At 34.9% G+C, this 12120-nt stretch overlaps 2 protein-coding genes across 14 annotated transcripts in view; one reads left to right on the forward strand and one right to left on the reverse strand.

Moving 5' to 3' along the window:
* The window catches only part of BBIP1 (BBSome interacting protein 1), a 21451-nt gene extending 13225 nt beyond the window's left edge, over positions 1–8226 (forward strand). For all 12 annotated transcript variants that reach the window (XM_045506624.2, XM_010969796.3, XM_010969794.3 and 9 more), the window contains one exon: positions 677–8226. In XM_045506624.2, the coding sequence (XP_045362580.1) occupies positions 677–843 (167 nt within the window). In that variant the 3' untranslated portion in view covers positions 844–8226. The remainder of the gene's footprint in view (positions 1–676) is intronic.
* Positions 8216–12120, reverse strand: part of PDCD4 (programmed cell death 4) — a 20926-nt gene continuing 17021 nt past the window's right edge. For both annotated transcript variants that reach the window (XM_074373643.1, XM_074373644.1), the window contains exons 10-12: positions 11150–11260; positions 10367–10506; positions 8216–8953 (exon numbers count right to left, since the gene is read on the reverse strand). In XM_074373643.1, coding sequence (XP_074229744.1) covers positions 8893–8953; positions 10367–10506; positions 11150–11260 — 312 coding nt within the window. In that variant the 3' untranslated portion in view covers positions 8216–8892. The remainder of the gene's footprint in view (positions 8954–10366; positions 10507–11149; positions 11261–12120) is intronic.

A 12120-nucleotide genomic window follows, 5' to 3' on the forward strand; every position in this document is an offset into this window, starting at 1 on the left:
TATTAGCTAAACATCTGAAACTATTTTATGTTCTATATGCCGCTACATTTACTGTCGGCTTTTACTATGCTTTTGTCATGAGTAGATTGCAAAGAAATAATCACTTTTTTCCCAAGTGAAAGGATGTAAAATGAAGGTTTGATTGTTTGTTAAATGTAGAAGTCCTGTTATACTCAAGATTGCAGAATTACATTAAGAAATTTTCAGTGAAAAAGATAAGACCATAATTTACCATAATGTTAAATAAGGTCTGAAAGTGGGGGAAAAGAAACCTAAATCAAACATTGTAAGAAAAGCTGAAGGCTTAAGTTAAACTTCCAGTAATTTGAATTCTTTCTGTTGGGTTAATACCATACTTTACAAGTACTTTTATGTACATTGTATTTCTCCCAAATATTTTTTTTCAAGTTAAACATCTGACACAAAAAGTTGTGTATCTCATGGTAGCTTAGAATCTTAGGTTGGAAGTTCAAAATCTGTCTTCCTCCTGAACTCCCTAGTATTAAATGTTGCTTATATTTTTTATATTGAATAAATGTTGCAGGGATAATTATGAGAGTAAGAGATTTTCAATGACAGAGGGTTAAGTTTGGACCTTCATCCTAGCTGCCAGTCGAAACCACCAAACAGCTGTGTTATCTCACTCCAATTAATTCTTATTTCTTTTTAAATGTAGGGCAGTTGTCTGTGGAAGATATAACCACAATGGTGCTGTGTAAACCCAAACTTTTACCCTTAAAATCTCTGACTCTGGAAAAACTGGAGAAAATGCAGCAAGCAGCACAGGATGCAATTCGCCAACAAGAAATGGCAGAAAAGGAACAACAACAAATAACTCAGTGAATGATAACTTAGGACTTCTGCAGAACACCCTACCATACTTACTGTTAACAATAACTAGAAAATAATCTGCATCAGTATGCTGAAAGCAGTATGTGTTAATACAGCAGATAGTATTCATATAAATAATATAAAAATACTCAAGACTAATAAAACTTGTGCTGTGAATTTAAACACTCTGATTTGTATTGGACATAAGCAATTAAAAAATTGATCAAGTCCTACTGTATAGCACAGAGAACTGTATTAACTGTATTCAATAGCTTGTAATAACCTATAATGAAAAAGAATACATTTTTAAACATATAACTGAATCACTATGCTGTACACCAGAAACTAACACAACATTTTAAATCAACTACAATTTTTTAAAAATAGTCATCCTAATATAAATAAATAAATGTTTTTAAAACTGTGAACCCAGATTTTTGGTTTGTTTTTTTTTAACCCAAGTTTAGAACTACAAATTATTGTTCACCATTCCTACTGTTATCAGTTTTGTAGATAACATTTTACACACGTGACTCAATGTAGTTTTTATAGTCGGAGAATCCTTTATATGTTTATTAAAAACTGATTTTGAAGTTACATCCTAATGTTACATAAAGTGTGTATAGTGGGCTTTTACACTACCTCATTTTTTTTTCTTTTCATTTTTCTTTTTTTTAATTGAAGTATAGTTGATTTACAATGTGGTAGTTTCAGGTGTATAGCAAAGTGATTCAATTATATACATATATATAAATACTCATTTTCAGATTCTTTCCCATTATAGGTTATTACAAGCTATTGAACATAGTTCCCTCTGCTACACAGTAGGTCCTTCTTTCATCTGTTTTACATGTAGTAGTGTGTATCTGTTCATCCCAAACTCCTAATTTATCCCTTTCCCAGTGTTCCCCTTTGGTAACCATAAATTTGTTTTCTATGTCTATGAATCTGTTTCTGTTTTGTAAGTAAGTTCCTTTGTATCACTTTTTTAGATTCCACATATAAGTGATATATGATATTTGTCTTTTCCCTGACTTCACTTTTTGTGATAATTTTTGGGTCCATCCATGTTGCTGCAAATGGCATTAGTTCATTGTTTTTCATGGCTGAGTAATATTCCATTGTGTATATATACACCACAACTTCTTTATCTATTCATCTGTCAATAGACATTTAAGTTGCTTCCATGTCTTGGCTATTGTAAATAGTGCTGCTGTGAACATTGGAGTGCACATATCTTTTTGAATTAGAGTTTTATCTTTTCTGGATATATACCCAGGAGTGACATTGCTGGATCATCTGGTAAGACTATTTTTAGTTATTTAAGGAACCTCTATACTGTTTTCCCTAATGGCTGAACCAATTTGTATTCCCTCCAACAGTGTAGGAGGGTTCCCTTTCTTCCACACCCTCTCCAGCATTTATTATTTATAGATTTTTGACAATCGCCATTCTGACCAATATGAGGTGATACTTCATTGTAGTTTTGATTTGCCATTTCCCTTATAATTAGCAATGTTGACTTTCTGTATGTCTTTGGAGAAATGTCTGTTGAGGTCTTCTGCCTATTTTTTGATTGGGTTGTTTGATTTTTTGATACTGAGCTGTATTAGCTGTTTATATATTTTGAAAATTAATCCCTAATCAGTTGCATCATTTGGCAGTATGTTTATGGCTTTCTTTGTCATTCAAAAGCTTTTCACTTTAATTAGGTCCTATTTGTTTACTTTTGCTATTATTTCCATTACGGTAGGCAATGGATCCCAAAAAATATTGCTGCAATTTATGTCCAAGAGTATTCTGCCTATGTGTTCCTCTAGGAGTTTTATAGTATCCAATCTTACATTTAGGTCTTCAATCCATTTTGAGTTTATTTTTGTATATGGTGTTAGAGAATGTTCTAATTTTGTTCTTTTACATGTAGCTGTCCAGTTTTCCCAGCATCACTTATTGAAAACTGAAACTGAAAACTGACAAAAACTATCTTTTTTCAGTTGTATATTCTTGCCTCCTTTGTTATAGATTAATTGACCATAAATGCATGGGTTTATTTCTGGTCTTTCTATCCTGTTCCATTGATCTGTGTGTCTTTTTGTGCCAGTATGATACAGATTTGATTATTGTAGTTTTTGTAGTATAGCCTAAAGTCAGGGAGTGTGATTCCTCCAGCTCCATTCTTCTTTCTCAAGACTGTTTTTGCTATTGGGGGCTATTTGCTATTTATGTTTCCATACAAATTTTAACATTTTTTGTTCTAGTTCTGTTCTAGTTTTGTTCTAGTTTCTAGTGGAAAATGCTGTTGGTAATGTGATAGGGGTTGCACTGAATCTGTATATTGCCTTGGGTAGTATCATCATTTTAACAATATTGATAATTCCAATCCAAGAATATGTCATATCTTTCCATCTGTTCATGTCATCTTCAATTTCTTTCATCAGGGTCTTACAGTTTTCAGAATACAGGTTTTTTGCCTCCTTAGGTAGGTTTATTCCTAGGTATTTTATCCTTTTTGATGCATTTGTAAATGGGATTGTTTCCTTAATTTCTCTTTCTGATATTTCATAGTCAATGTACAGAAATGCGACAGATTTATTTATGTTAATTTTGTACACTGCAACTTTACCAGATTCATTGATGAGCTCTAGTAGTTTTCTGGTGTCATCTCTAGGATCTTCTATGTATAGTATCATGTTATCTGCAAACAATGATAGTTTTACTTCTTATTTTCCAGTTTGGATTCCTTTTATTTCTGTTTTGTCTCTGATTGCTGTGGCTAGGACTTGCAAAACTATGTTGAATAAATGTGGTGAGAGTGGGCATCCTTGTCTTGTTCCTAATCTTAGAGGAAATGCTTTCACTTTTTCACCACTGAGTATGATGTTAGCTGTGTTATATGGCCTTTGTTATGTTGAGATATGTTCCCTCTTTTCCCACTTTCTGGAGAGTTTCTATCATAAATGGATGTTGAATTTTATCAAAAGCTTTTTCTGCATCTATTGAGATAATCATATGGTTTTTATTCTTCTGTTTGTTAATGTGGTGTATCATATTGATTAATTTGCAAATATTGAAAAACCCTTGCATCTTTGGGATAAATCCCACTTGATCATGGTGTGTGATCCTTTTAATGTTATTGTTAAATTTGATTTGCTAGTATTTTGTTGAAGACTTACACGTCTGTGTTCATCAGTGTTACTGGCTTGTAATTTTCTCTTTCTGTGATATCTTTGTCTGGTTTTGGTAACAGGGTGATAGTGGCCTCATAGAATGAGTTTTGAAGTGTTCCTTCCTCTGCAATTTTTTGGAATCATTTCAGAAGTGTAGGAGTTAACTCTTCTCTAAATGTTTGGTAGAATTCACCTGTGAAGCCTTCTGGTCCTGGACTTTTGTTTATTGAAAATTTTTAAACTACTGATTCAATTTCATTACAGTAATTGGTCTGTTCATATTTTCTATTTCTTCCTGGTCCAGTCTGAGCAAATTGTAAACCATTTCTAAAAAATGGTTCATTTCCTCTAGGTTGTCCTTTTTGTTAGCATATAGTTGCTCATAGTAGCCTTTTATGATCCCTTGTATTCCTGTAGTGTTGGTTGTAACTTCTCTTTTTTCGCTTCTGATTTTATTAATTTGGGCCCTCTCCCTTTTTTTCTTGATGAGTCTGAAGGTTTATCGGTGTTGTTTATCTTTTCAAAGAACCAGCTTTTAGTTTCATTGATCCTTTTTCTTTCTCTCTCTCTAAGTCTCTATATTCTTTATTTCTGCTCTGATATTTATTATTTCTTTCTATATTCTTTATTTCTGCTCTGATATTTATTATTTCTTTCCTTCTACTAACTTTGGGTTTTGTTCTTATTTCTCTGGTTTAAGGCTAGGTTGTTCATTTGAGATTTTTCTTGTTTCCTGAGGTAAGCTTGTATCCCTATAAACTTCCCTCTTAAAACTGCTTTTGCTACATCCCGTAGGTTTTGGATCATGTTTTCATTTTCATTTGTCTCTAGGTATTTTTTTTATTTCTTCTTTGATTTCTTCAGTGATCCATCGATTGTTTAGTAGCATATTGTTTAGCCTCCACATGTTTGCTGTTTTTGCAGGTTTTTTCCTTGTAATTGATTTCTAATCTCATAGTGTTCTGGTCATTAAAGGTGCTTGATGTGATTTGAGTTTTCTTAAATTTAATGAGGCTTGCTTTAGGGCCAGAATATCATCTATTCTGGAGAAAGTTCCATGTGCATTTGAGAAGAATGTGTGTATTCTGCTGCTTTCAGATAGAATGCTCTATAAATATCAATTAAGTCCATCAGGTCTAATGTGTCATTTGAGACCTGTGTTTTCTTATTGATTTCCTGTCTGGATGATCTGTCCATTGATGTGAGTGGGGTGTTTTGGTCCTCCACTATTATTGTGTTGCTGTCAATTTCCCTTTTTATGTATGTTAACAGTTGCCTTATATATTGAGGTGCTCCTATGTTGGGTGCATATATATTTACAATTGTTACATCTTCTTGGATTGATCCCTTGAGCATCATGTAGTGTCCTTCTTTGTCTCTTGTAACAGTCTTTATTTTAAAGTCTGTTTTGTCTGATATAAGTATTGCTACTCTAGCTTTCTTTTGGTTTCCATTTGCATGGAACATCTTTTTCCATCCCCTCACTTTCAGCATGTATGTATCTCTAGCTCTGAAGTGGGTCTCTTATAGACAGCATGTATACAGGTCTTATTTTTGTATCCATTCAGCCAGTCTGTGTCTTTCGGTTGGAGCATTTAATCCATTGTTTAAAGTAATTATCGATATGTATGTTCTTATTACCATTTTGTTAATTGTTTTGGATTTTTTTTTTGTAGGCCTTTTTTTCTCTTTGTTCTTGTCTCTTGTGGTTTGATGACTATAGAACGCTACATTTAGATTCTTTTCTTTTTTGTATGTGTATCTGTTATAGATTTTTGGTTTGTGGTTACCATGAGGTTTTGGTATAGAAGTCTTTCTATATACATGATTATTTTGTGACTGATCTCTTAATTTCAAATGCATTTTAGAAACCCTGCATTTGTACCCTTCTCCCCTCACGATTACTGTTTTTAATCTCATATTTTACATCTAATTGTTTTGTGTATCCTTTAACTGCTTCTTGTAAATATGAATGATTTTACTACTTTTGTCTTTCAACTTCTCTATTTGTGTGTGGGTGATTTCCTACCTTTTCTGTATATTTGCCATTCCTGGTAAGCTTTCCCATTTTGTCATTTTCGTTTCTAGTTGTGGCCTTTTCTTTTCTACCTAGAGAAATTCCTCTCACATTTGTTGTAAAGTTGGTTTGGTGGTGCTGAATTCTTTTAGCTTTTGCTTATCTGTGAAGCTTTTGATTTCTCCAGCAAATCTGAATGTGAGCCTTGCGGGTATTCTTAGTTGTAGATTTTTCCCCTTCATCACTTTATAGCATGCCACTCCCTCTGGCCTTCAAAGTTTCTGCTGGAAAATCAGCTGGTAGCCTTAAGGGGGTTCCTTTGTATGTTATTTGTTGTTTTCTCTGTTGCTTTTAGTATTCCCTCTTGACCTTTAATTTTGATTACAATGTGTCTTGGTGCATTCTTCTTTGGGTTAGTCCTGAATGGGACTCTCTGCACTTCCTGAACTTGAGTGACTATTCTCTTTCCCAGGTTAAGGAATTTTCAGCTATTATGTCTTCAGATATTTTTCTTGGGCCCTTTCTGTCTTTTCCTTCTGGGACCTTTATAATTCACATGTTAGTGCACTTGATGTTGTCCTGGAGGGACACTGCCCTCATTTCTTTTCATTCTTTTTTCTTTTTTTGGTTCACAACAGTAATTTCCACTACTCTGCTTCCCAGCTACTGATCTGTTCTTCTGTATCATGTAGTCTGCTGTTGATTGCTTCTAGTGTATTTTTCATTTCAGTTATTTTATTCATCTCTGTTCTTCATATTTTTTCCACTTTGTTAAACAAACATCTTAACTTTTTGCTCTGTGCATTCATTCTCCTCCTTAGTTCTTTGATCATCTTTACAAATCATTATTCTGAACTCTTTCTCAAGTAGATTACCTTCTCTGCCTCCCTTAATTCTTGTGTGTTTATCTTGTCCCTTCATCTGGAACATATTCCTCTGCCATCTCATTTTTGTCTAAGTTGCTATTTGTATTTTTTATGTATGTGATAGATGAGTCACTTTTCTCAACCTTGGGGAAGTGGCTCTCTGTAGGAGACATCGTGTGCAACCCAGCAGTGTGCTCCCCTCTTGTCACCCAAGCTATATGCTCTATGGGTCCCCCTTAGAGAGCTGTGTGGGTCCTGTTGTGGTAGGTGGTCTGGTAGACTTGGCCCTGAGTCTGCTTGTTTGCCAGGTCCTGCCTTACGCAGACCTGGTCACAACATGGCTGGTTGTGGAACCCTAGGGGGCCCTGGGCTAATCTGGTTCACTGGTGGGCAGTCAGGGTCCCAAAGACTCTGCGGCTGTTGCCCACCCACTAGGAGGTGAAGCCAGATCCTGGAGGGGATAGTGTTGGACTACTGCCAGCATGCAGAGCTGGTCCCTGGGTCTGGCTGTAGGACCCAGGGATCCCAGAGCTTGTTTCACATCATTGGTGGCAGGGGCAGTTCCTTACAGTTGGGTATGGGGTCTGTGGTACATGAAGGTTGCAGTGGCCTTCCCACTACCCAGCAGATCCCAGGGTAGTGTCTGGCCCACGTTGCAGGATTGTAGTTTTCTTGCTCATGGTGTCTGCCCCCAGTGGGTGAGGATGGTCTAGAGGCTTATGCAGGCTTCCTGCCAGGGATGCAGGTGCTTGCTCACTGGTGGGTAGAGCTGGGTCTTGGTGCTCTGCTGGGCAGGGCCATGCCTGGGGGTGGCTGGGGGCTCAGGAAGTCTTTAGGCAGCCTGTCTGTTGATGGGTGGGGCTGTGTCCCTGCCCCGTTGTTTGGCCTGAGTCTGTATGTCAGCCTCCAAGAGTGTCCACACTGTTGAATGATCCCTAATGTCTGCCACCGGTGTTTATGTCCCCAGGGTGAGCTGCAACCACTCTCCTACCGTCCCTCCCCCTCTCCAGAAGACTCCAAGACCAATAGGTAGGTCTGGACCAGGCTCCTATCAAATTCTGGTTTTGCCCTGAGTCTCAGAGCATACGCGATTTTGTGAGCACCCTTTAAGAGTGAAGTCTTTATTTCCCCCAGTCCTGTCAGACTCCTACAGTTAAGACCCACTTCTTAAGAAATAGTTTTGTCATTAACTAGTATGATCATTGTACTTTTGATTTAAAAGTTCACAAGAAACAAAGTTTAAATTCACTAGGTTCAAATATGCTCCCTTATATGATTTAAATTTGCTATGTGAAATAAGTTTTTTGAAAGATCTAAAATAAATGTACTCCCAATAAAGAATCAACACTGCTTCACGTTTTATTTTGTCATACATTCTTCTAGAACCGGGTTCACTTTTCCAGTTTTGTAGAAAAATAGATGTTCCAGCCACCATTTACTTAACTACCTAGTCTTTAAGACCAATCAGTATGTTCCCTGTAAAGATGAGAAAGTCTCATGACTAACTCATTTTTCCTAAAATTCTTTAAGACAAAGAAATAACTTTTTTTTTTTTTTTTACTCCCAAAGCACAGTATTTCAACAGCAGCAGCCAACATGGGGTTTTAGCAGCTTAACTTCACCCCCTAAATAAAGCTTTGTATAAACCAGTGATTTTACTACAAAAACACTGTCCTTGAAAGAAAGGAGTGGCAGTCAGACATCAATGCAAAACTTGGAATGATTAGGTCATAAACATGGCACTTACAAAAGGTAGCTTATGAGAATATTCCACTTAAGAAGTGGTTACTTTTCTGTCCATCCTTTATACCCTCAAAAAAAGAAAAAGAAAAAGAAAAAATACTTCCTTTAAAAATTCCCCTTAAGTGTAAGTTTACAAAATTTCAGAAATGCCTTGTACCCAAAACAAGTGCTTAAAAAAAAAACAAACAAAAAAACACCTGTGCTAACAACTCTTACAATTCAGATACGTATTTTTGTATAACATCTAAGACTGCAAGAGTTCTCATATTCAGTAGCTCTCTGGTTTAAGACGACCTCCATCTCCTTCACTTACAAAACGTTTTCTACCCCTGGAATGAAAAGAACACAAACATGAAAACAGATACAAATTCTTAGAACAGTCAAAGAATTAAAAACTTCATCTTTTTTATTATTAAGGTTTGAAGGGCTCGGGCAGGATTAGCCCTTATTCTCTGACCCTAACCAACATCCATAGGCATTTGAGGCCACACACAAATGTGCACTTTGCCCAAGTAAGCAAAAGGACAGGATAAAAAGTGAAAGTTCTTTGATATACACAGTAAGTTTAGATATCTCCTCAAATGATCCTTGAAAGTAAAGAAATAACCAGTTAGACTTTTGAAAAGAGGCTGCAAAACTTCTAAAAAGCCAGTGCCAACGTGTTGACCCCTTCTCATACTAGGTCTAAGTGGACCAGCCACATTTTCCTGAATATAAAAGACTTTACACTTCATACTGTAATATTAGGAGACCAAGTTGGGAATGAAGCAGTAAGTAGCAAGAAGTCTTGGCAAAGTTGACAGCTTTTACTGATATATACCACTTGGCACACATCAGTACATAAATGATGCCATCACCAAGTAGAGATCTATGTTTTCAAACATTTTTATCAAAGCCATTAAACGTATATTCCACCATTATCTTTTCCCTCTCTCTTAATGGCTTCTAAACTTTGTAGAGCAAAGAATACTACCAAGAAGGTATTTTTTGAGATTTCTCACAATGCACTTAAATAAAAATACACAAAGGTTAGAAACTGTTTCATCTAAAAATTATATAAAATAGACATTAAAATATACATTATAGATATTAAATGTCTTAAAATATACATTAAAAAGACCCACAGAAGAAGTTTATCTGTTACTAAACTTTTATACAATATAGTGAAGCTTATATTGTAACAATAACAAAAACTCCTACAGTTTGATCCTAGCAGCACATGTATAATACCTCCAAAGAATCACACTAGAAAGGTAAAATCCAATCAGTCCTAACTCTCCATTCTATAAGGGAGTAAAAGGAAACTACATGAAGTACTGGAATGAGCCTATATCTTTAAAGCCAGAAAAAGTCTGGATTCTTCTTTGGCTTCTACTATGTGTAACCTTAGAAAAGGTACATTACAGCTCCGTAAGCCTCAATTTTCTCATTTTACTGGTGATATCTACTCTGAAATAACATTTAAACTACTTAGAGCCTGTACACAGAACTGCTCCACAAATTAGTTTTCCTTCCAGTGATCTAGAGCTTCATGAGGTAGTCCTGTGCAGATTTACCACTTACAAGAGAACAAAATCAGCTTTGCCCTTGTTTCTCTATAAACTCAAAATAGATGGCCTTCACTCTTGAACGACTTCAGGAAAGATACTATTATTTTCTAACAGAAATGAAATGATAGAAAATTAGCTTAGCCTTCCCAAGCACCTCACTGAGAGTTTTACATTGAGAAAGTAATAAAGTACCTTGAAGGACAAAGATCTCTGAGTTGTTTGGAAATTATTCCAGCCTGAAAACATTCTTCTACAAATCGCTCAAGCACAGAGTATGAATGTGGAACATCCAGATTAATGTCTGGAATTTCATTGTAAATTCTCTCATAACCCTAAAACAATGGAATTATATACAGAATTGTTAGCCCATATAAAATACAAAATGCCATAAAACCCATCATAGTTACCAAGCTATATTTAAAGCCAAATGTTCATATAATTAGACTAAAGTCAGATCTGCACCTTGAAAAGTACAGAGTAAGTACATTTGTCACAGAACATTTTCTTTAAAACTGTTCTCTCAAAAGAGCTTCAGGCAGACATTGGATATCAGACACATTTCTTCCCCATCTACTTCTCTATAATACATTTCTACATTTAAAAAAAATAAAAGGCAAGTAAGAACTTCATCAACATTTTAATAACAATACCTACAATTATAAATGGGAATAAATTAAGTACTTTACAATTTGTTAAAAGCTTATATTTCTCTCTAGATATACAAAAAATTTTATCTTAGAACTCTTGAAGAATACACAATATATTTTTCAAAATACAGGTTAAAAAACACTGAAATATTACTTTCCAAGAAATGGATTAAAAGGTTCAAACAAACAATACCATTTAAAAATATATAAAGGCATAATATTACTGAACATACCTGAAAGAAAATTTCATTGACAATTCATAATCCATATTTGATCATTATATTTAAGGTACAGGCCTAAAAACAGTTCAAAATAATGTTATACTTACTCTTTTCATTTGGTCTAGAGTAATGGTAGAAGATTTCCAAAGGGATTTTAATAAATCCAAAATCATCTTAAATGTACTTTCTCCAGTTGACTCTAAAACCATTACAATGGCCTAAAAATTGAATGAATGAATGATTGAATTTTTGGTCATTTTCATATAAGAAACCACTTCTAAAAATCTATCAGATTTCTTTTCTTCAATTTGTTAACTATAAATATAAAAAATTTTAAAAACTCCCTTAATATTAAAATTTCTAAAAAGAAAACAAAAATGTATGTTATTGAAGAAGCATTAAGTCACTGTGATGCAAAAAGGAACACCTATTCTTTTTATGGCTGAGTAGTATTCCATTGTATACATATACCACAACTTCTTTTTTGGAAGGGGTGCAGAGGGAGGTGATACGATTTATTTATTTCGTTAGTTTTAGAGGAGGTACTGGGGATTGAACCCAGGACCTCATGCATATTAAGCATGCACTCTACAACTTAAGCTATTACCCTCCCCCTCAACAACTTCTTTATCCATTTATCTGTTGATAGACATTTAGGTTGCTTTCAGGTCTTGGGTGTTGTAAATAGTGCTACTATGAACATTGAGGTGCATGTATCTTTTTGAATTAAGGTTCCCTCTGGATATATGCCCAGGAGTAGGATTGCTGGATCATATGATAACTCTGTTTTTAGTTTCTCAAGGAAACTTCATATTGTTTTCCATAGCAGCTGAACCAGTTTATATCCCCACCAATAGTGTAGGAGGGTTCTATTTTCTCCACATCCTCTACAGCATTTATCATTTGTGGACTTCTTAATGATGGCCATTCTGATTGGTATGAGGTATATACACACACACATATATATACACAACTGAATCACTATGCTGTACACCAGAAACAAATGCAATATTGTAAATCGACTATATGTTAATAAAAAAAAAAGAGAAATGGAAAAAAAAGGAACACCTAATAATCC

This window comes from Camelus bactrianus, chromosome 11, assembly GCF_048773025.1.
Source record: "Camelus bactrianus isolate YW-2024 breed Bactrian camel chromosome 11, ASM4877302v1, whole genome shotgun sequence".
Lineage (NCBI taxonomy): Eukaryota > Metazoa > Chordata > Mammalia > Artiodactyla > Camelidae > Camelus > Camelus bactrianus.